Below are 25,695 nucleotides of genomic sequence, written 5' to 3' on the forward strand. Positions count from 1 at the left end.
CCAACATATACAAGTATGTTTATTCAAACTGTCCTTTAATTGAAATACAAGTCGCTACCATTAGGTTTTCAGTTTATTATTAACAGTCCATACTCTTTGTACAAAGATGTATCAGTTATATATAAACACAGTACACAATAGTTAAAAATGAGACATACATGTACACGTCTGAATACATTTCAACCATACTTCAAGTGTCAGGAATTTTCTGTGTTTGTATAACCTCTCCTCTGTCACACACACAGACCAGAACTGGCATCCGTTGACCCGATGAGTAACCACTGGCTGACATCGGGATTGTCATGATAAATGAAAATGTGCTATGACTAATAAATATGCATATCCTGCAGGCTTCCCGGCACAGCGCCAAGCGGGCAGAGGGTGGAATGGAAATATAAACTTTTTACATGCCAGACACCAAACTGAAACACAATTAAATAATATTCCATAAACAGTATCTGCATTAAATATTCTAGCCATGCAGTATATGAAGTTTGGAAATAATTTAATAGATCTTCACCTTGCAGCGACGAGCACAACGGAAGCTGACTGCTATCTGATTATGGAGGTTTGGGAAATAGCAGCTGATAAAAACATCTTGTTTAAAATACAGTATAATGATAATAAGCATTCTGATGATCAACATTAACTGTCTGTTCTTTGAGTTCATAATAACGGGGATTTTAAATACATTTTTGCAGAATATCTGGACTTCCAGCTTTTTCTCATTGTCCACAGTAACTGAAGTGTCCTTACAATTGTTTCCATTCCATTCCTTGTGCTGGATTTGGAGTGGGGTTGGAGCAAGGTGGTGGTGTCCTGGACTAGGAGGTTGGAGGTCGTAGGGCCCGGCAGGAGTGGCAGCAGGCCTTGCTGTAGTACCAGTGGCTGCACAGGTTGACCTTCAGCGCCAGCAGGCAGTTGGTGGAGGGACGATCCTGGCAGCTTTCATCTGGAAAACAGTTCACACATGTCAGCTGTTACATTTAAAGGTCATCTATTATGCAAAATCCCCTTTATCATTTATTGTATACATAAACATATTTCCCCTCTGTGTAAAGAGATTCTGAAAGTTTCAGGAAAAAAGATTAGCTCAGATTTTGGGCACTTTATGATGTCATAACAATTTTTTGGCTCGTGTAACCATTAGCCAATCACCAACCAAGGTAACCCCCCCCCACCTTATCACCTGAATCTCCTCCTAGAGCACCGTTGTGTTCTTTTTAACCAAATATCTCTCAGAGGGGCGTGGGGAGTGGCTCCTTATTTTCATCTAAAGTAACAGACAGAGAATCAGCACTTTTGAAACAGGGCTGAAACAGAGGGGATTATTATGCTGCAATGATCTGTTTGGTATTTCGAGCCAAACACTTCAGAGGCATGTTTTGTATATATCTGAGACCTATAATATATTGATGAAAAACAGTATAATAGGGGACCTTTAAAGGTGCCCTATTTTGCTTTTGGGGGTTTTCCCTTCCCTGTGGTGTGTTATATAGGATGTTGTGCATGTAAATGGTCTGCAAAGGCTTAAATCCCTGTTCCCTCCAGAGGGAGTTTCTCTCCCACACACTCCCCCCCTCGCTGAAACGCCTCCATAGTGGTCCTTTGTTTACTCCCGTAACATAGTGATATCACTATGTAACACTCGCTTCTATTAGCTAGCACTCCAACACATTGTACGTGATAAGGTGCCAAGAGGCAAACTCACTCAATAGAGTTTAGCAGTGATGACGCATTTTTGGACCGGACCCGGAAGTAAAATCAATGGGATTTCTCCATTGCAATTTGGTATATTGAAGAAAATAAGCTTTGTAACAACCAAGTTTATACTTACATGTTTTGTTCAGCAGGATAATCTCCACATATTGACACCACTTTGTGATTGTGAAGGCTAACTGCAATCACCAGAGGTAAAAGGCACATTTTAGGCTATAAACAAAGTACATCATTTCCTTTCATTTAGTCACTTATTAGCAACCGCGCTATTTATGACACAGTAGCTACTGACGTATTTTATCTGGAAGAACAAAAAGTGCAAATCTCATCAGCTTCTGTTAACTACAGACCTTATTTCAGACTTCTACCAACAAACACGTTCAAAAAACATTGACTTCAAGACAAGGGAACAGGAAGTCATGAAATGCTACGTTTATTCCGGGTTTTGGGACTTATTAATGCACCACTGGACCAATTTGGGCTGGTTTTGATTGGGCAGGTTTTTTTGTCACACAAACACATGCATATTTAGCCTCTATTACGAACCAGATATGGTCTCAATTTAGCATGTATGTGTCATGCCACTGTAAAGATTTGGGAAAACATGACTGAAAGTAGCACAAGCCTGCTTAAGCTTCCCAAATAAACTTTAATTTGACCTAATATATTGACTTGATAAAAATATACACAGGAATTAGCTTCCTGGATAGCTTGTCTAGCTCACTGCGAGGGATATACTTCCAGGGCAACTTGCTGGAAACTTGTGAATTGCACATACTGGGTTTTTAAATATATTATTTGGGCCAGGGAGTGCCTTTATTTAGAGATACAGTACAGTGTTTAAATGGGGGGGAAAGAGGGGTGGACAGTGCCTTAAAGGTCTCCTGTTATGCTATTTTTAGGCATATATTATGGGTCTCAGATATATAAAAATATATAAAACATGTCTATGATGTGTTTTGCTCAAAATACCAAACAGATCATGCATTTTAGACATCCCTAAAAGGGGGAGCTTGTGCCTGCTCAGAATTCTACCGGCAGATAGTTAAATTATGCCGTGATTAAACGCCATATCATGTTCCAAACCACATCAAGGATTATTTCTGAAACAGTATGGAGCTCAAATGCTTTTTCTCTTTACAAGGTGAGTTCCTTTTTTTATTTCCTGCTTTTTTACACATGTACCCTCTCCAGTACAGGTTAGCTCTGAGTGTTAGCGATGCTTGCTAATGTAAACAAAGACCATATTACATCCAAAACACGTCAGGCATTGTTTCTGATAGCAACTTTGCCGTGGGTCCACGTCATATCGGACGCAAATCTGGATCAGCTCCGTTGTACCCCCCGTTTTTAGAGATTTGGGTAAGGAGGAAAAGAGAGAGGGTTTTGTTTTCTGACACTTTGTGAGATCCCTGACACACCGGGGACCAGGCTTGAATTTTCGTCATTTTAGGGACAAGGCCATTTGGCCTTTGCTGTCACACATTTTTTCAGGGCGGAAAGGCCACATGCCAGGGCACAAAGGCCATTGAGTGAAAAATAAGGATTTGGAGCTTACAAATAAATAACTTCACTTTCTGATAAGAAAAACACACGAATGACATGGAAAACAAATCACTTTTTTAATATCAATAATGTCAAACATTATATCATCATATAGGCCTATGCCTCCTTAGTATTACCGTATATAAAATGAAATACTTTACTTTGAATAATTAGTGTTTGGTATGTTTTCCATCTACTATTTCTCCCATTCACAAATCCGAAATCAAATAAAAAAATCAAAAATTCTATTAATATGTAACAAATATATTCAATTTCAGAGCAGAAGAAACAGCCTTCAAGGGTCAAACTCTGCACATACATCATTCAGCAGTGCACAGTGAAGCTGCAACATTCAACTGTATGAACAAGCAATACTTTGAAATGCAAAAGTGTGTGTGTGTGAGTGAGTGAGTGAGTGAGTGAGTGAGTGAGTGAGTGAGTGAGTGAGTGAGTGAGTGAGTGAGTGAGTGTGTGTGTGTGTGTGTGTGTGTGTGTGTGTGTGTGTGTGTGTGTGTGTGTGTACGAGAGTCTCTTTAATCAACTACTCACAGCTGCTCATATCTGTTCAGGAACTGGACAAAAGTTAAACATGTACAAACCACAGACTGTCTGTGTCATGGCGAATACAGTCGCTGCTTTAATTCTGTCTTTAGGACGTTTTTGTGAGTGTGGACGGAGCAGCTACAACGTTAGTTTAGCCTGATCGATCCGATCTCCATTCAGAAAACACTTGTCAAAGCATTCATTCATGGTTTTTACTAACCGTTATCAGTATGTTGTTACTTCGGCATCATTTTGAAACGTGTATTACAATTAAATCACGGTAAAATAGGTTAATTTTGTCGTAGTTGGTTTCCACCACAGTATTTACATGGATATAAACCCCGCCCCCACTCCAGCACGTCCTGTTTGAATGACAGGAGTAAACACAGCTGACAGCCGCGGTGAAACTCCAGCGGTTAGAGCAATGCGAATATTCGCATCGCGTCCGTTGTGAACGCAGCATAATGCAGTTCAGAAACCACTGTTCTGACGCTTTTAAAGCAACTTCGAGATTTTAACAGTGTGAGGGGCCCAAAGGCCATCGTGGCCGTAGGACGTACAATTATTTGTGGGGCCATGGCCGTCATGGCCGCCGTGAAAATCCCACCCTGCTGGGGACACATATTTATTACATTACATTAGATTACATTACATTACATTACAAATCATTTGGCAGACGCTTTTATCCAAAGCGACTTACAATAAGTGCATTCAACCAGGACGGTATATTTATGTATAAAAGACATCAACAAGTGCATTTTGCATGATAGGTCCCCTTTAAAGTTCCGCTAGTTGGACTCAGAGCTGCGTGCTGGTCAGCGGATTCCGCATGTGGGCCGCCAGATCAAACCTTGGAGCTTTCCGTAGGCCCTTGTTTTTTTAAGGTTTAGATGAAAAGGTAGGTTGGGTTCCCTGAAGTGTTACCTGGGGGCTCAGTGGGGCAGGGCTGCAGAGTGCAGGTCTGTTTGGCCACAGGTTTGGTGAGGGGGTCACAGCCGCGGACCAGCTCCCTGCCCTGGTAACACTTGACGTCCCTCATCCTCACACCCACACCACATGTCTTAGTGCACTGAGGACACACAGGAACACAGCCGTTATACACCGATGATAAACCCTTCATATCAGAGGTGGTGTGTGTGGGTGCAGACCTCACCTCAGACCAGGGGGTGGTGTACCATTTGAAGCACGGCCTCTCAAAGCAGGTGTTTTCCTCTTCGGGCTTCTCGCTTCCCCCACACGCCTCATCATCAAAGGTCTGGAACTTTCCACCACTGATGCCGACGCACAGGACAAGTCTTCGCTTCACGCCACGACCGCAGGTTGTGTTACACTACAGACAAAAGGTTATCCATATCTGACTTCAAACTGACTTCTTTTGAAAGAGGTCAACCATTGTGCCTCACTTTTAACACATAACTACCAAATCATTATTCCTTTCGAGAATCTTAACCCTTAAAGGTCCCCTATTATACTGTTCTTCATCAATATATTATAGGTCTCAGATATATACAAAACATGTCTCTGAAGTGTTTGGCACGAAATACCAAACAGATAATTGTAGCATCCCATAAACCCCTCTGTTTCAGCCCTGTTTCAAAAGTGCTGATTCTCTGTCTGTTACTTTAGATGAAAATAAGGAGCCACTCCCCACGCCCCTCTGAGAGATATTTGATTAAAAAGAATACAATGGTGCTCTAGGAGGAGATTCAGGTGATAAGGTGGGGGGGGGGGGGGGGTTACCTTGGTTGGTGATTGGCTAATGGTTACACAATCCAAAAAATCGTTATGACATCATAAAGTGGCCAAAGTCTGATCAGCTCATTTTCAGACAGGTTTTTATATAAATGGATCAGGACAAAAAGTGAGTGAATCTTTGTTCCTGAAACTTTCAGAATCTCTTTACACAGAGGGGACACATGTTTATGTATAAAATACATGAAAAAGTGGATTTTGCATAATAGGTGACCTTTAAAATGCCAGTTCGATTACATAATTCCAATGTTGTTATGAGAAATAATTCACAGTTTCAGGTCTAATAATAAACAGAAGTTGTGACTGTGTGTCTCACCCTCTCCCAGTCTTGGCTCAGCCAGTGTGGAGCACAGTCTCTCTCCCCACAGGGATGGATGGCCAGCGGCTTGTCCTCCGCAGAGCACTGGTTCTCAGGAACCACGCGACCCTCCGGAGCCTTACAGTACACGTGACGCACCGTCTTCCCCTGGCCACACGACCCCGAGCACTGCAACGAGTGTCAGGGGTCAAACTAGATGATTCATTATCCAGAGAATACATTCCTGCTGCCATCATGGCCTTCCTGAGCCATGTCTTTTAATAAAGCTCGGGGTCAAACGCTGCTTGTCACATTAAGTCACATCACCTCACATCATATTTAATACAAATGTGGCATTGCATGAAGATAAATGGCATCACACCACATCAGAGGAGAGAATCAACTGCATGTGGCCATGTCACATCAGATAAAGTCATGTTAACACTTATTTATTGTAAGTAAAGTATCTAAAAAGATCTCATGTTCTATGAATTGAACAGAGGTATGACACACTGTCTTGTTTACACCAGGGAAAAGCTAATCGCGCTAAAGCAGGAATAGCAGTCGGAACAAAGACTATCCCCACTGAAATCTGAAGGACACAGAGGATGCAGGGTAAACCGAAGAGACGAAGAGCGAGAGTTGGGTCCAGATTTATAGAGAAAAGGAGATATAAGCCTTGGCTCCCTCCTCTCCTCAGAGGCAACGCAAGATCACTGACTGGGAATGGAAGAGCTAATTGCTTCCGCTAGGAGTCAGATGGAATATCCGGAATGTAGTTTAATGTGCTTTTTTTCTGATTGGTTCTGTGAATGGCACAGGTGTACATAATACAATTGTCTGGTGAAAGAATGTGTCCACAGACAGACATATAAAAGCCATGATGACACAAGGTGAAAACAAGTCCTGGCTGGTAAATATTATATTGACAGCAGCAAGCAGATCAGCAGCATGGTGGTAAAAGGCAAAACACACATCCAGCTCTGGTAAAAATAAGATAAAATTGCATTAGAATCATAATCATAAATCCTTTATTTGTCACATTTTTGCATCGGTCTCTTCATTTTTTCCAGAGCTGTATATCTTGTCAGACAGTATATCTGTGTAGATGCAGAGTAAGACACTCACAGGCCCCCACTCTGACATGGTCCAGTGGCGCTCGCAGGGCGGCCCGGTACAGTTTTTGATGTTTGGTGGTTTGGTCATCAGGTCACATGGTCGGGTCTCATCAGAGCAGCGGACATCACGGGTCACCTGAGCTTTGCGGCCACATTTAGCAAGGCACTAGAACAAGAAGGGGTACACAGACACACATGTTTCTAAGTTATTACTTCTGTCTGGGCAAGAAAGTCAAATATCTATTTTATTTTACCAAATATTTCAATATCCATACTGGCACGATATTGTGGGGTTAACTATTGGTGCTTTCACAGAATATTAACACAAAAATATTTTTGATAAATAATTATCAGAAATGTTGTTAAAAGGGCTGAAAAAGCAAATAATAGAACAGTTCACTGAAGAAAAGGATTCTGACTAAATGTATCTTATTTTTATAAATTCATTTTGTAAATAAATCCTTCTTATCTTTTTTAATTAATCTTGTATTAACCGCGTTTAAAACAAGTATGTTAAATTCAATGAAAAGTTGGCAAAAATACGTTAATCATGCTTACGGTTGTTCAGCAGGATAATCTGCACATATTTACTCCAATTTTATAATTTTTGAAGAGTAAATACAAACTCCAGATGTAAAATGCTACATGATGGTTGCATGACTTCACGTAACCATCGCTAAGCCAAATGTGGCTAATGTTTGGCGTGATGACATTTAGTAATCTCATAACAGTCACGCGTGTGCAACCGCTGTTTTAAAAGGCATATAGAAGCTTCGAGAATGCACATTTGGGGTACTGTGGTATTTTATGTAGAACAATACGTGGAAAATGAACGGATCCAACCAAAAACACATTTAAAAAAAGAAAATATTGTCAGAAAACTGTAAAATGCTAACTATATCCGGGTTTTAGGACTCATTCCTGCACCACACAAACACCTCTTTGTTAATGTTCTCCTCATATTTCAAGCGCTATCGCAGCAGGGGAATCATTACAGTCTTATCTGGTACCTCTGTCCACTCGGCCACCTCCCACTGTGGCCCACAGGCGGGGCTCTTGCAGGGCCGTCTCTCTACAGGTCTCTCCAGGTCGGCCATGGTGCAGAGGTCGCTGTAGACCGAGCTGTCCAGGCCCGGCGAGAGCATCTTCCAACAGCGAACCTGGCGAAACTGGAAACCCTCCCCGCAAGTCCTCGAGCACTCGCTCCAGCTGCTCGCCTCCCATCTGAAACACCACATTCATCCTATCTCATCAAGGCTCTGTACAGTTACATTCAGATTGTATGATTGCAAGAAATATATCTGGCACAATAAAATGTTTCATTGCACCTGGGCGGACATTCCCTCCCAATACAGAAGTCGTGGACCGGCTCCGGTTTAGTCAAAGCGTCACAGTACATGTCGTGCACCTCAATGCCATCATAGCGGATACATGTGACGAAGGATGTTGACACTCCTGGATTGTGAGCAAAAGAAAATGATTTGTATAGCACATTTTAATCACAAGAAAACTAAATTCTACATGTGATGTTCATGTACTGTAAAGGATAATATGCAGCGAGCCTGTCAATAAACTTAAAGCTCCCATGTCATGCTTTTCCGGTTATTACCCGTCCCCTTGTGTGTTATGAAGGTTTTTATGCATGTAAACGGTGTGCAGAGTCAAAACCCTCAAAGTACACCCTGTAGCGAGTAAAACTCTAACACAGAAAATACCTCCCCAAAACGCCTCGTTGGAGATACGTCACTGTCCATTTGATTCTTCCGGGTACCGCATGATGTCATGCGGTACCCGGAACAAAATGGACCAATACGGAAGAGCTATGGTCACACCCTCTGCCAGCCTAACATTTACTGTTGGAAGCTCTGGTTCAGTTCACAATCGATCCAGTCATGCCAATGCCAAGGACCTGTTTCCTGAAATGTGAGGAGAAATCTGAGCTGTTTGTCCTACCGACGGAAGAACCACGACGAAGTCAGTGGTTGAAATTTCTTTTTAACACTGTTCCTTCAGAGGTTCGAAGAACGTTACTGTGTGCGCGGCATTTCACAGACGAAAGCTTCCAAAACATTGCCCAGTTTGAGGCCGGATATGCACAGCATTTGAAACTGAAGGACGATGCTATTCCTAGTTTGTTTGGACTGTTTGGAGCAGGGGAAGATTCGGGTATACAACCTGTAAGTTTGCATTGTTATTTGTGTATTTATCAAACAAGACTGTTTAAATGTGTAAACTGTGTCGGACTGCTAAGCCATTGACACAGTGCTAACTGTGCTAACTAAGTTGCTAGCGTTTCCATATATCAACTCTAATATCAGCAGATGGCCTTGCATACATGTATCTCATAGCAAGAGAATGTCTGCATTCACACACGAAATACTCATAGACAGTATACTCCGGGTGATTTGCCGTACGGTCAGTCGCGAAACGTAATTACATTATAGCTGGCGTAGCGTGTATGCTACCGAACTAACCAACGGAGCTAGACATGGGTTTGCTCGGGAATTTTTTTTTGTTATGCCAGCTACAATGAATGTAGCAGACTACCCGTATAAGATTGCAATTGTAAACACGTTCTTGCTAACCTAATATGAATCACTAGCTTTTGTTCATAGTGGTTTTATTACACTAAACAAGCCCAGCTTACTGGGCTAACGACGTTGCTAGCGTTTAAATATATCAACTACAATGTCAGCAGATGGCCTTACATGTTTGTCATGGCAGGAGAATGTCTGCAGTCACACACACGGAATACTCATACAGTATACTCCGGGTGATTTACCGTACATTGTGACAGTACATGTACATACTGCATGTATAGCTAACGGGGCTAGCTATACATGCTAGCGCAAAACAATGTATTCATGCCAGTTATAATGAATGACCGAACGTAGCAGACTACCCGTATAAGATTGCAATTATAAACACGTTATTGCTAGCCTAATATGAACCACTAGCTTTTGTTCATAGTAGTTTTATTACACTACATTATAGTTGCCGTTCCTCCGAGCTAGCGTTCATATCGTGTTAGCTACCAAAGTAAACAAAGCTAGGTTAGCATATTAGCTGGCAAGCTTACTGTGTTCATTAGATAGATGGATTAGATAGATCCACACTCCTACCACAACTACTACTAACGAATCTAAAACAACTAAGTTTCTCTAATATTTTGTGATTTGCATTTGATTTCGTCCAGCCAGATCCTGCCGGACAATACATGACGGGACTACCACACTGATGCCTCGTCCTAAAAAGCCCCGGCTGCGATAGGCAAGATGCCGACAACGGGGAGGAATTGATGATATACCGTGTATATATGTATATTTATGTTCATTTTGTACATTTCTAAAAATAAAGTTTAATGGAAATACTTAGTAGGCCTATCCTTTCTTCCCTGAATTATTTGCTCCTATAACATATCATTCATATATAGCAAACCATGATTTGATTTCTCATCAAACAGTAGTAGTTTATTACAGGTAAAAATAACTTACTCTTTGTTATGACCGGCTCGTAGGCCACAACGGAAAGACAAGGAGACATACACGAGTTTACAAAACCACGGCACATTTATTGTGGTAAATGCAGAGATAGGTGGTCGAGGGGAGAGGATCGCCGAGTTCGTTCTTCTGCAGCCGCTTTGGAGAGAGACAGGGGCCGCCGTGTCACTCCGGGCAGCTGGGCTTAATAGCAACTCGGCTCCGGCCAGGTGTCCGTGATCGCGCTGATTAGCCTCTTCAGCTCCACCCCATCGTAAGACCTGCAACACACCTGCACAAAGGCCCTGGGGCCGTCACACTCTTCTATAACAACAGTTGTAGGTACAGTTCGGTTAGTTAGCGTATAAAATATACGGCTGTACCGACGCCATTATAAGACTGATGTTCCGAGAGCGAGCCGAAAAAGTGGAAATGGCCATGACATGGGCCCTTTAACAAAAAAGGCGGCTTGTTCGCGGGCGTGAGCCGGCTCCCGTTGTTCACTTAAAAGAGCCGGCTCTTCGAGCAACACTATTGTATAGTTCACTTCAGAGGTCTCGGACTGTGTTCACACCGAACCAAACAAACCGCACCAAGCGGGTAAACGCACCAGGGTTCAATTCAACCGGACTATACAAGGCTGGTGTGAATGCAACCTAAGTCTATAACGATTAAAAAAATTAAAAGAACATCCGAATAACGAAATTGAAAGGCCAACGACCGAATATTCGGATATTCGGGTACAGCCCTAGTAAACGTCATGTGATAATCTTTTTGATTATCCTTTAAAAAAAAGTGCTGGATATCACAGCCCTTACTGTATCTTATCAGTTGGATTGTGTATTATTGTATAGTTGGGGTCATTTTTATTTTACTGTTACTTTGGAATAGTTATATCTCTCACAGGCTCCGCCCTCTACTGGACTCTATGGGTACTACCTTATCATGCAAGCATTCACCTACTGAGATTTCTATAGACGTAGCCGGCCCCGGGGCGGGCTTACCTGAATGCGTGCGCATCTCACTTCCGTATAAAAGGAGGCCTCGCCTCCTGACCACTATCCTTTACTCTTCAGCGAGCGGAGGTGGTAACCTAGCACTGAGTCCGAGACGTACAAGTGGGAGAAAGGAAGTAGAGAGAGATATTGTTGAAAATGGAGCCACTCCTGGAGCATCGCAGTTGCCCGTCGTGCCCTGGACTGATTGCGGGAGCAGACCCGCATCGCCAATGTTTTCAGTGCCTGGGACAGGATCACGCTGAGCAGGGAGCAGGCCAGACACCGGCCTGTGTTTCCTGCTGCTCGATCCCGATGCTGAACCGCCGGCATCGTGCGGAGTACTTCTCGAGGAAGTTTGGCCCGCAGGTGCACGGAGAGGAAGAGGATGTGGACCTCGAGGTGGTGGAAATGGACGACCTGAAGGACGTGCCGTTTGAGTTCGTCCTTCCGAGGGACCGCGTGGTCGACTTCACGGAGGATGACGACATCTCCTTGTCCGACACCCCCGGGTCCGACAGCCAGGAGGGCCCAGCACTCAGGTCTGCGCGACTGGACTTCCCAGCGGTGATGACCCAGGCAGCGGAGCGTGTAGGCTTACCGCTCCCCCCACCGCTGCCACCGAGGCCTGTAAGCCGCCTTAGGCAGGGGTTTTATGGCCCGGTGCTTCCGGCGCAGCCGGCTTTCGTCTCGCCCCCGTTGCCAGACATCTGGCAGTGTGTGGAGGCGACATGGCGGCGTCCATTGAGGACGAAGGCCGCCATAGCATCCATGTCGGGCATTATCAGGGTGCAGGGCCGATCAGACACGGTGTGTGCTGGCGTGCCCCCCCTCGACGAGAGCCTGGCGGCCCATCTGTTGCCACGATCAGCGGGTTGGGCGGAGGGGAAGAAACCTCTGCCCCCGCTGCCGCGGGACCGGGAAGCCTTAGAATATTTGGATAAAATATTCAGGCTCGGTTCACAGATGGCGGCTGCGGCGAATAATCTGGGTGTGTTGGGCGTCTCCTTGATTACTCCTCGAGCAGACGCCCCCGCTCTCCCGTCTCAGGACGGGGATGATTATCCGGACCGCTGCATAGGTCAGATGAATAATCTGATCCATGGAGTGGCCACCGCAGCCGGGCGAGTGATGTCCTTAGCCACAGTGGCGTCTCGTCATGTGTGGCTGGGACTCACCGCGCTGGCCAAAAAGGACCGAGCAGATCTCCTTGGAGCCCCCGTTTCCACGGAAGGGCTCTTTGGGTCTATAGCCTCGGTCACCCAGCGTTTCAGCCGTCTGGAGGAAGAGAGGCTGCAGCTTAGCCGCATGTTGCCGCTAGCTTCTCCCCAGGTGTCGCAGCATCCTCCGCGGGCGGCGGAGCGCAGTGCAACGGTGAGACGGAGGGAGAGACGCCGGTACGAAAGTCCCGTGCCGGTAGCACCCTCCGCTTCTTCAACCAGCCCCGTGGGGCCAGCGTACCGGCACTCACGGGGGGGGGCTGCCCGGCCACGGCAGTCTCAGCAGCAGCAGAGAACCGCCGGGTGGGGAGCTCCGCCAAAACGCAGCTGACTGGCGGAGGGAGGAAGCGTCTCATCGGGTCTCTCCACCCAGGACGCTAGGGTGAATCCCACCTCCTCCCTGTTCAATGCCCAGGTCCCTTTTATTAGGAAAACTAATAAAGAAAAGGGTGATCTGTATCCAAGTCTGAGTGTCATGTGTTTTCACAATCCTGCACTCACACACATTGTTGACTGTACATATTCCCCACTCGCTACCCCGGTTATTTCTCCTGTAAAGGAGATAGCTAGTGGGCATGCGCAGATGAGAGAGATAAACCGCAGGAAGTGCTATAGTAGCGCTATGCGGGTGCAGGGACTTGCTAGTCGGCGCATTATGGTTAGGGAACACACTACGCCTAGAATAAAGGCTCCTAATAATACAGTTTACCGTAGTGGTAAGAGCTGCATTATGGCGGAGCTCGCGCTCTCTCAAGAGCCCATGGTGTGTTCAGGGACCTCAGGTGAACACAATACGTCAACAAAAACTCCGGTTAATGCTGGTTACCATGGTAATGAGAACAGCGTTAGGGTGGAGCGCGCGCTCACACAAGAGCGCGCGACGGTGTGTTCAGGGACCTCAATAAAAAATCGGCCCTTTCTGTGTCGACCCTCCATGGGCAAATCTTCCTTTCACGGGGGATTTTGCGGCGGAACGGGTCACCAGAGAGTATCACAGCTTTATAGCTGCGGCCCCACAGCTAAGGGCTTGTCCATTAACTCAATATTATGGGGAATGGAAACTCAGCTGTGTACTGTCAGAGTGGATGGACAGGACGCTGAAACGGGGTTATTCACTCCAGTTTTGCAGCGTCCCACCTCCATTCAGAGGCATGCGAGAGGTAATTTTATCATCCCAAGAGGAGATGGGTTTCCTCTCAACAGAGATTCAGGCTTTGGTGCAGAAACAGGCAGTGTCTGTAGTGCATCCTCAGCAAAAAGAAAGGGGTTTTTATTCCATGTACTTCCTGGTTTCCAAGAAGACAGGGGAATTCAGACCTATTCTAGATTTGCGCAGCCTGAATCTTCACATTTGCCGCAGGAAATTTCGCATGTTAACTATCAAACAGTTAATGGGGCTAGTGCAGCCGGGCGATTGGTTCACCACCATCGACCTGAAAGACGCATATTTTCATGTGGAGATTGTGCCAGAGCACAGGAAATATCTGCGTTTTGCCTTTCAAGGGATAGCCTACGAGTACAACAGACTCCCGTTCGGCTACTCCCTATCCCCACGCACATTCAGCAAATGTGTGGCCACAGCGCTTCAACCGCTGCGCGCCCAGGGCATGAGAGTTTTCTTTTACATAGACGACCTCATAGTCATGGCTGGGTCCCGGGAACAGGCAATGTGTTGCACAGCACAATTGATCACACACCTAACCAAATTAGGCTTTGCGATCAATTGGCGAAAGAGCACCCCCATACCTCACCAACAGGCGTTGTATTTGGGAGTGGGGCTCGATGCAGGCGCGCTGCGTGCCACCCTGTCAGAGAACAGGCGTGCGTCCCTTCTCAGGGCGGTGCACAGGCTGCAACAAGGGGCAACAGTGACAGCTTTAGCTGTCATGCAGACTCTGGGTCTCATGGCGGCTGCTCACGGTGTGGTCCCGTTGGGGTTATTGCATATGCGCCGCCTGCAGAGGTGGTTTTCCAGTCTGCGTTTGGATCCCAAGAGGCACAAACGGCAGCTGGTGACCATCCCCCCCTCAGTGGAGGGCAACCTCCGGTTCTGGGGGTCTCCCGGGCGCCTCCGGAGGGGGTCTCCACTGGGGCGGGTAACCTCCTACATCACAGTGTTCACGGACGCATCCAGAACAGGATGGGGAGGGACCTGCCTGAAGAGGGCTATAGGTGGGCGCTGGTCTCTAACAGAAACACGACACAGCAACCTCCTAGAGCTACGGGCGGTAGTGTTAGTCCTCCAGCATTTCATGCCCCTAATTCAAGGGAGACATGTATTGGTCAGGAGCGACAACAGCACCACAGTGGCTTATATCAACAGGCAGGGCGGAGTCCGCTCCGCCGCCTTGTTGGCCACAGCGGAGAGGCTGTGGTTATGGGCATCAGAGGTGGTATTATCTCTGAGAGCCCTCCATATCCCGGGACTGGAGAACAGGGGGGCCGACCTCATGTCGAGGGGCGGCCCCCTGCCAGGCGAATGGACGCTTCACCCGGAGGTGGTGAAGCAGATCTGGGCCCAGTTCGGGAGAGCGGAAGTGGACCTGTTCGCCAGCCGGCGCAACAGCCACTGTGCCCTGTGGTTTTCCATGGCCCTGAGCGACGACCCGCCTTTGGGGGTGGACGCGTTTGCACACGAGCCATGGCCAAAAAAGCTGCTATACGCCTTTCCACCGCTGCGTCTCATTCTCCCTCTCCTGGGGAGAGTGAGGCGAGAACGTCTGGCAGTCATTCTGGTGGCACCGGATCGCGTCGGGGCTCCGTGGTACTCAGAAATGACACAGATGAAGGTGGGCCAGCCCTGGGCGATCCCCCAGTTCTGGGGGGCAATGTCTCAAGAGGCAGGTGCAATCGGGGCGTTACCCACTCTGGGCCGTCCTCTTCAGGCTTGGCTCCTGAGAGGGACAGGCTGAGACAGGGTGGATTGTCTGACAGCGTTATTCAGTCTATCCAGGCAGCTAGAGCAGGATCCACCACAGCCTGTTACAGGCCGAAGTGGTTGAGATTCCAGCATTGGTGTGAGGAGCGGGGAATAGAGCCCCTATCTTGTGAGTTGGGCTCTATTTTATCCTTCTTACAGTTACTGGTGGACAGAGGGCTTGCTCATTCCACAGTGAAGGTGTATGCAGCAGCCATCTCGTCCTGTCATGAGGGGTTCAACGGCAGGTCAGCCTTCTCTCATCCACTGATGTTGCGGTTTTTACAGGGGGTCAGGAGGCTGCGCCCGGTGGTGCACGCCTCCGCCCCACAGTGGGACCTGCCGCTGGTGCTCGAGGCCTTGGTCACGGGGCCATTTGAGCCTCTTGAGCTCTCCTCCCTGAAAGCACTGTCGTGGAAGACAGCGTTGCTACTTGCCTTAACGTCAGCCAAAAGAGTGTCCGAGTTAACCGCTCTGTCGGTGCACCCGAGCTGTTTATTGATTCGGGGTGACCAGAGTGGGGCGACACTCAGACCGAACCCCTCCTTTGTGCCCAAGAGCCTAAGGAGTGAGTTCAGGTCGAGGGCTATTCAGTTGGGGGGTTTTAGTCTTCCACCCCATGGGGGGGCTAGAGAAGCTAAATTACACCTCCTCTGCCCGGTGAGCGCATTAGCATATTATGTAGAGCGCACAGCTACCCTGAGACGCACTGAACAGCTGTTTGTGTGCTTCGGGGGCGGGGTGACTGGAAAAGCTCTGTCCAAGAAACGCCTGGCAGGCTGGCTTTGTGAAACCATTGCACACGCCTACAAGCAGGCAGGGAGAGCCTGTCCCAGGGGGGTCCGTGCGCACTCCACACGAGCTGTGGCTGCATCAACAGCCTTATTCAGCGGTGTGAGTGTGGAAGATATATGCACGGCGGCGTCTTGGTCAACGCCAGGCCCCTTCATAAAGTTTTATCTCTTGGATATGTCTGGCTCTTTCTCATCGTCTGTACTTGCTGCGGCAACACAGGACTGGTGAGGAGGGGGGGGGCTGTGGGTCAGTGGGCATCTGACCCCCTCCCCGGACGTAAATGCGCTTACATTTCTCCGGACCCCTGGAGGGTCGCGGGGTGATGTAATGCGCTCTGGGCCCTTACAGGGCTGTAGGGCTCCCCTCACCTGCCTGGGGGCAGGAGGGGGAGAGCCCTCCATATTATTGTCCCTACACACTCTGCACAGGGTCAGTGGCGGAGTGGGGGGACATAGGGGGCACTTGCGTTCTCCCCGTGCTCTTTAGGGACTCAGGAGGGAGAGTGCATAGTGAACCCATACAGGGCTGCAGACTTTCCCTGTCTGTCTATGGGCAGATGTAGGGGAGTCCTCAGCACTATTTTTGAGCACACTTTTTTGCGAGGCAAGCGCGTCAGGGTGTGCTCTATCAGCCGCAGCCCGGACTTCTCCACGGTTACAACCGAGGGAGAGGTGAGTGAGGCGCAGTGGCTGCTAAAGCCGGTCAGGGACAGTGAGGTGGAACGGTGTGCTGGACGACAGTACGTGCATACATCGGGGCTCCGCCCACTGTACCCATAGAGTCCAGTAGAGGGCGGAGCCTGTGAGAGATATAACGTCGGGTTACGTATTGTAACCCTTGTTATATAAACACAGGCGGAGCCCTCTACCTTGGGGGCACTGTCTGTCCTATACCGCTCGCTGAAGAGTGGTGTAGGATAGTGGTCAGGAGGCGAGGCCTCCTTTTATACGGAAGTGAGATGCGCACGCATTCAGGTAAGCCCGCCCCGGGGCCGGCTACGTCTATAGAAATCTCAGTAGGTGAATGCTTGCATGATAAGGTAGTACCCATAGAGTCCAGTAGAGGGCTCCGCCTGTGTTTATATAACAAGGGTTACAATACGTAACCCGACGTTTTTCATGAGGCAGTCAAATTAAATATATGTCCTATGCCATATTCACATGCATTTCTAACACACACGTAAGGGTAAAAGACAAACATCTTTAACACATGTAATGCAATGAATACGCTTAATTGTCAAAGAAGCACACATAACATCATATCTAATATTTAAACAAATAATTTCCTTGTCCCTAAAGCTATTTTTCGTCCTTAAATGCAGGCATTAAGTTACATGTTCACGTTCTGCTGCCACAATAAGTCGGTTTCTCCAGTGTAATGATAATAAAATGCTTAGTAAGTATTGGTAATAATATTAATAAAAACAACAACGTTTGGGTTCGTTTGTTTATTATGATGGTAACGTTAACCAGTAAGCTTCAACTCCAGCTCAACAAACCATATTGCAATATCTACATTAATGTTATTTCTGGAACCATCTGGAAATGTGAGATTTATATTTTTCAGATACACAGATTTTATAGTGAGGTTAATCTCATGTCGAGCATAGCGGATTTAAATTAACAATAACAATGCATACAGTTACCTAACTAGCAAATTGACTAATGTTCGAGGATGACCTGTACAGTATAATCCTTCTTAATGTTTTACACTTCTCTATTATGTTTTAACTTGTATGCTACGGATAGCATTGTTAGCACAGATGTAGCTTCCACTCCCTCGTTAGCTGAATAAAAAGACCAGTAAGAAATAAAGTGCTTGTATTTCACTTACCGAAGAAACTGCATTCAGGGACGGTCGCAGAGCCATAAGATAAGTCAGATATTTAAATGAAGAATACTCCACCAGGCACCAACACAACAAACATGTCCGAGTTCAAGTTGTGTTCCCCGAATCAGCCGAGCATCTGAGCCCCTGCAGCATCCTGGATCTAACAGAGCTAACGGAGCTAGCAGAGGGACAGAAAGCTAGAAGCAGCAGTCACTGCAGAGACCTGTCACTCAAGGTGACCACGCCCTAATTTATGCAAAAACGTTAAGACCTTTTATAACTAAAAGGGATGCGTTATAAAAACAACTCACTCACCAATCCATTATCATGAAGGTGGAATCTAACTATATCCAGAATAAGTTTTATTGCATCCAGGGGTAGTAACATGTTTATTTCTACTGTAAATGTGGGCATTTTAACATGGGGGTCTATGGAAATTGCTCCTTTCTGCAGCCTGCTCCTACCGGCCACTAGATGAACTGCAGTTTGTGGCACTTCCTTATGGGCTTATACTCTGCCCCAGAGTTTGCCGCTTGGTGTTATGTAGCTTTTTCTGTATGTAAATGGTCTGCAAAGTCACAAACCCTCAAAGTACACCCTCTAGCGAGTACAACTCTAACACAGAGAAGACGTGTCTATGCTGCCCCAGAACGCCTCGTCGTAGATTTGTCTTTTTCCATGTTTTTCTTCCGGGGGCTATTGACGTCACTAAATCTGGAGACAAATTGGCAAGTTGGTACGCCCATAGCTATAGAACAATAGGCACACCCTCTGCCAGCTAAGCATTTACTGTTGGAAGGTTCAGTTCAAAATTGTATCCAGTCATGTCAAGAAAGTACTGTGCCCTGAAATGTGAGGGGAAATGAAACCAGTAAACCCACCTCACACTGTCCGCTCTTCATGCCTCACAGGGCGGACTTGTGAGCTCCGTAATGTCCCGCTAACATGGTACTTACACTTTATGCAGCATTCTCATCTGTTTGTCATTACTGGTGTCATTTCCTGGTTGCTAACCGACGCCATTGTAAAACAGAAAAACGGATGTTCAGCTGTAACGGGAAGGCTGGGAAAGCACTCTGTTAGACAGGGGCGGAGCAGAAACTCTATACCTAAGTGATAGGGCAACTGGTTCTGCAGTCTGTTGGGTTCAAAGTTTGATAAGATGTCATGGATTTGCAACTTGTGTTTGTGTGTTCAAATGTACCTATAGAACAGGTCATGCTGCAGGGCTCCTGAGAGGAGAGCTTCCAGCGGTACATATCAGCTGCACTCAGCTTCAGGTTCTTCTGGAAGATCCTTTGATTCCCCCTGTCAAACACAGACACAAACATGTTTCTATATACATTTGTATTATTTTTGCACTTAATCCCCAATCCTTTTCAAAACCAGCGATTTTGAAACAAATCTATTTTCAGTGATATATTATTATTCATTTAAGGATACTCAGTCGTGCAGACCCTCAAACACATTCATACGCTGAGACTGACAGCTGATTCACAGCCTGCATCCTAGCAAACGCACTTAGTTTTTTTCATCCCGTCACATAAAAGTCACATGCACATTCTTGTCATAACACCGGTCGATCCCTCCGCCTCCGCCAGACGTTTATTTGAAAATCACTTTGAGTTATTCCTCGCCGGCATCCCTCCATGTAAGCCAGACTGATTCCTGCATATTATTTTCTCCCCAGAGGTTACTACAGCCTGACAGCACACTTTCCTCCCCTTTGCATCATATTTTTCACTTCTTCAATTTGTTTTCTAAGTGTAGCTGTACTCCCCTTCCTCACCCTCCTCCTCCCCTCTGTGCTCCTCTGCTCTGCTCGTTTCCTCTCCTCTCAGAGTCTCAGAGGACAGGGCGTGTCATCCCCTGTTTTATAGCTGCTGGCGGGCCTATGTGAGTTATGAATATGATTAATCGAAGACCTGTCTGTCTGTCTGTCCTTCTGTCCGTCTGCCCTACATCCTGTATATTTACCTGCCGCTCTTACATCCTTTGATTTATGTCTCTGTCTGTCCCTTTTACAGTCTGTTTATTTACCTGTCTACCCGTATATTAGCCTATCTGTCTGTTGTGTTAATGCTCTTTCCACCCAGCTCCCTGACTGTCTAACCCTAACCATTGTATATCTATAAGCTTACCTGCTTAACTGTCTGTCTGTTTGTTTCCATCCCCTTACATCGGCGTTGCGGAACATTAGACTACCTGTTTCACTCCTTTACTACCTTTCCATCTGCTTGTCTCCCAGCTTTGTCTAGTGCACCAACCCAGTCTCACGGCCCAGTCTCGTGTTATAGTCACAAAATTTATCTATTGATTTGTGTTCACCAACACGATTTGCCCATTCTTTTCATGTCACACAGAATGATTTTAAAAGCAATGTAAATAATAACAAATTAGAAGGAAAAAAAGATTTTAAAAATACAGATTTCAGTATTCTGACACAGAACGATTTTAGAAGCAATGTATTTATATTGGTAGTATGTTTCGTGCCTGCACCAAATAATAACAAATTAGAAGGAAAAAAAGATTTAAAAAATACAGATTTCAGTATTCTGAGGCTCTGAGCCCCATTTATTTCCCTCGCGGACGGCAAAAAAAGTCAGACATTATACAATTTAAAATAAAAACAATAATCGTGGCTTGATATTGAGTAAGAAAATGTTTTTATGAACCACACAGCTTCTGGTCTTCCAAGACCCGACCGGACAAAAACACGTGGTGCAGGCACGAAACAGTACCAATAGAAAAACATTGATTTTAAAATCGTTCTGTGTGACACGAAAAAAATGTTGAACACGAATCAATAGATTACATTTATTTTGTGACTATAAAGTAACACGAAATGCCGTGAGACTGGGTTGAGTGCACATGTGCCAACGGAGCATGCAGCCTGTTGCTGTTGCTCCTGCTTGATTTGTACTATTTCCAACTTTCTTATTTGATGTTACTTGTTATCTTTATATCAGTAACTTCTATTAGTATATTATAAAGCTTCTCTAAACTCTCTTTTAGAGAGAGAATTATTTATTTATTTTCGCTGTTGAGTTGCTGCTATTAGACGCTTTCACACCGGAGTACTTTTCCCAGTATAGTTCCGATAGTTCTTGAAACTTTGCGTTCACACCAAAAGAATCCGGAACTAGAACTTAGTTCATGAGAACCTTTTCACCCCCTTTTTAGTCCCTGCTAGAGAGCAGGTACTTTCAAGGGAGAAAAAGGTTCCCATTTCTGATTGGCTGGGCGGATTGCAAACCACGCCCCGTAAAACTCGGAAAAGTTTGCTGCAGCTTCTACTGAAGCCAGTCCCCAACTCCGGGGACTTCCGGACGGGGACTTCGGGTGGCAGTATACGACGTGAAGTTGTTTGCGGCCTGCCATCAGAACTAAAGAGTTCTGATCCCAGTCAGAGGAATTATCTGGAGTGTAGTTTAAAGAGCAACTTGCAGGTTAGAGCCCCCAGTGAATAAATGTGTAGGGAAATGATGTATACACTAGATTTTCAAAGAAATATACATAAATATACACTACAGTGACATCTGGCGTTGTTTTTGTAAGACATTTTTACTTCCGCATAAAAAAAAGACCAAACGCGTGTGACATCACATCAGGGAGAGCTAACGTATTAACCTGTTACGCACCGCCCCCCCCGGTACCGGGCGGATAAACGCGTCATTTGCAGGAAACAACGTCTAAGCAGTGGCGAGCCGTCAGGGCCCTCTAGGCCCTCTGTGAGGGCCTAAGATATTCCAAAAAATAATATTTAAAAACATTAAAAAAATATATATTTTTTTTAAATATATATTTTTTTAATATTATTTTTGTTATATTTTTCATTAGTTTTACCGAAAAAAAACTTGATTTAATAAAATAACATTTCCAAAGAAATAAATCCTTCGAATCTGCCTGTTCAGTCTCTGTTTGAATGTCAGTTACTATAGCGGGCCTCTCTGAGATTCACAGAGGGCCCGCTATAGTAACTGAACGAGAGAGTAATGTCAAATGACAGTACAATTGACCAATCATATCTTCCCTCTAAATGGGTGGGTTTTATTATCGCGGACTTTATGACGAGTTCCGCCCGCTGTGAAACTTTTCTTGTTTCCATAGCAACAACAACTTCCTGTCAACAGCGTGAACTCGCCTTCAAAATAAAAGCATGCCAAATTACACTTAAGACATACAACTGCAATGAAAGTAACAAACACAATGCAATATCATTTTCAATGTCAAAGAACACAAATTGGGTTCACAGGTGTTGTTTTGTGTGGTAGAGGGTCGCTGTCATTGATGCGTTTTGCACCCTGGGCCGTTGTTTTGATATTCCGCTGAAGTATACGCTGTGACGTAATAACGTCTTTTTTTCGAGGGAAGGGGTGGGGGTCAGAGGGCCTAGGTATAAAGCTCACGGCTCGCCACTGCGTCTAAGGAATCTTAATATTTAATAAACTATGAATGTTTTATATCCATGTAACGGGAAGAAACTCAGCTAACTGATCTTTTAAAAAAGAAAATCCAAAAAAAACCCACAATGCTAACACTCAGCCTCTGAATTAGCCACGAGCGAAAAAATGTAACCTAAAACTGCACCTAAACTCACTCATAACTCCCTTATTACTTATCCTAGATGCACAGCCAACCCATCGATTAGCATCTCCTGGAGACACAGAATCTGTGTAAAAAACCTCTACACTCAGTGATAAACATTTGCGACGCTATAAACAAACAACCCAGTCTCACGGCATTTCGTGTTATTAGTCACGAAATTAATTTAATCTATTGATTCGTGTTCACCAACACGATTTTCACCTTTTTTTCGTGTCACACAGAACGATTTTAAATGCAATGTATTTCTATTGGTAGTATGTTTCGTGCCTGCAACATGTCTTTTTGTCCGGTCGGGTCTTGGAAGACCAGAAGCTGTGTGGTTCATAAAAACATGTTCTTACTCAATATCTTACCCTAAGCCTAACCCTATCCCTTTTATTTTAAATTGTATAATGTCTGAGTTTTTTTGCCGTCAGTGAGGAAAAGAAATGGGGCTCAGAGCCTCAGAATACTGAAATCTGTATTTTATGTCATCTTTTTTTCCTTCTAATTTGTTATTATTTGGTGCAGACACGAAACATACTACCAATAGAAATACATTGCTTCTAAAATCGTTCTGTGTCAGAATACTTAAATCTGTATTTTTTTAAATGTCTTTTTCCTTCTAATTTGTTATTATTTACATTGCTTTTAAAATCGTTCTGTGTGACACGAAAAAAATGGCGAAATCGTGTTGATGAACACGAATCAATAGATTAATTTCGTGACTATAACACGAAATGCCGTGAGACTGTGTTGAAACAAAAGCGTACATCAGAACATGTGGACGGACACTATCATTTACAGTTTTTTACTATGTAAAATCTGAATTTTCTTTAAAATAAAAAACATCTATATTGATTTTGACACTTCTGCATCCAACTCACAGATGTAACCTTGCTTTGATAAAAGAAATTATTCATATAACCCTTTTAGAAGTTAAGTTGTAGTCATTTGTTTTGGGCATGTCATTTTCGAGCCTGAAACATGAAAAACAGGCTTGGTGCTTAACAGGTTAATAAACATGGATCACAATGCTAGTTTTGACACAGAAGAGGTTGAAAATGTATATTCGTATGCATATGACGGACCACCACCTTATATAATTATGAGCCTGCTAGGCGTCCAAGAGACCAGGAGCAGCCAAGAATTAGAAGAAATAACGGCCATCGGAGAGAAATGGAGCTGTGGTGTGAGGAGAATCAGTGAAGAACTGGGCAGCTGTCTTGGTGAGTGACCGGCGTTAGCTACAGTTAATGTTAGCTAACGTCGGTCACATCACAACATTGTAAAGTTAGCTATCATATATCAGGCTATAACTAAAGTAGTATTGATAATATAGTAACGTTACTGGCAGGACTGTTGATACTGATTGAAGTAAAAAGATATGATTCTAAATTGTATTTTAGTGAACATGTATTGTTTGAACTGTTTTAAGTAATCACATATATAGAAATTATATTCTCACTTACAACTCACTGACCCAGAGATCCTGTTTCACCCACATACACCTCCCTTCTCACGAGCACACACACACATGTTCTTTTCAAGGTTCTTTCTGGGTATCATTATGTTCTTTCTGGGCTCATTATATCTGTATACAATGTTTAATTGTCTGAGAGTAACAGTTTATGTGAAATATTCCATGGGAAAATAAGGGAGTGGATATCGGGGCAGAGATAAGATTGACTTTGACCTTGTGGAACCTTAGAATCTCACGTTCTGGTCAGAACTCTGATTCGCTGTATTGAACCCGGCCAGAGGTGGATCCAACCAGTAAGGACACCTGGGGGAGTGAGCAGCTCACACAGCTCCTCCCCACGGACTCTCTGATTCGCTTCGGAGTAAAATGGGAAGGAAGATTCGACACATCTCCGCCCCAAAATATGGATATGAATACTGTTGTTTTTGTATGTAAAAATACTTCTGGTTTGCTGAAAGCTGGTCTAGAGACGGTAAACCGCATCACAAACCTGAAGTCCGTACTTCTCGTTTTCTGAAAGCTGGTCTGTCTACCTGTAAACCGCATCACAAACCTGAAGTCCGGAGTACTCTGTAAAACTTGTATACGTGTTTTGTTTCCTACCAGTAAACTCAGATAATTGTTATAACTTTTGATTCCGGTGTTTTCAATTCCTTTCTTTATTAAATAGAGATCAGCCTCATCCAACGAACGGCGCGAAGCAGAGGGGGGGGCTCTCAGCCACCCAATAGGTGTTCTGCTCCAACATGATCCATAACAGAAACTAATGCGCAAGTATCAGCCTTATCTCACGTTACCTAATGCAACTCCACACTATGTCTTACGGTGCTGTACCGGAGGGGAGAGAGAGAGGAGTGAAGGGGGGGGATGTAATACGGTTTCCTGATAAACGTTTTGTTTGATAGGTGCTTGTGTGGGAAATGTCAGCCCATGGCCTCAGCTGTGGAGAGTATGTGCTGCAGGGAGGTGGATGCTGCTGCTGCTGCTGCTGCTAGCGGAGCTGATGAAGCTGGGTGTATTGACAGAACCGCACTAGCTAACAGCCTCACACGGTCCTGACTTCGATATCCCATCCTGAACTCCATCAGATCACCTGCCTCATAATCCTCCTGTCTAAAATGAGCGCCACAAACGACCGTGTTTTTCGTTGCAGATGTGGCAGTGAAGTCCCGTCTCTTCGCCTGCACAAAACGCACACAGGAACGAAAGCTAGCTCTGGTCCTTTTCCTGTTAGGGAAACTGTGGACTCGATGTCATGACAGGCCGGAGTTTGTGCAACCTGCACAAACACAATAGCTCACCATGATTAAAAATGGTGAAATGCAATGTAAAATTACCGAAAAAATACCAGCTCACTAAATCACAACCGCTCAAACCAACTACCAACTACTACCACGAATTGGGCAGAGAAGGA

At 45.2% G+C, this 25,695-nt stretch overlaps 1 protein-coding gene across 1 annotated transcript in view; it reads right to left on the reverse strand.

Annotated features, from left to right (window-relative positions):
• Positions 1 to 643: 643 nt before the first annotated feature.
• The window catches only part of adamtsl2 (ADAMTS-like 2), a 51,161-nt gene continuing 26,109 nt past the window's right edge, over positions 644 to 25,695 (reverse strand). The window contains exons 11-18 of the mRNA XM_034118396.1: positions 19,416 to 19,519; positions 8,304 to 8,430; positions 7,986 to 8,199; positions 6,986 to 7,141; positions 5,876 to 6,046; positions 4,961 to 5,137; positions 4,732 to 4,876; positions 644 to 952 (exon numbers count right to left, since the gene is read on the reverse strand). Coding sequence (XP_033974287.1) covers positions 825 to 952; positions 4,732 to 4,876; positions 4,961 to 5,137; positions 5,876 to 6,046; positions 6,986 to 7,141; positions 7,986 to 8,199; positions 8,304 to 8,430; positions 19,416 to 19,519 — 1,222 coding nt within the window. The 3' untranslated portion in view covers positions 644 to 824. The remainder of the gene's footprint in view (positions 953 to 4,731; positions 4,877 to 4,960; positions 5,138 to 5,875; positions 6,047 to 6,985; positions 7,142 to 7,985; positions 8,200 to 8,303; positions 8,431 to 19,415; positions 19,520 to 25,695) is intronic.

Source organism: Trematomus bernacchii, unplaced genomic scaffold, assembly GCF_902827165.1.
Source record: "Trematomus bernacchii unplaced genomic scaffold, fTreBer1.1, whole genome shotgun sequence".
In the NCBI taxonomy this organism is placed as follows: domain Eukaryota; kingdom Metazoa; phylum Chordata; class Actinopteri; order Perciformes; family Nototheniidae; genus Trematomus; species Trematomus bernacchii.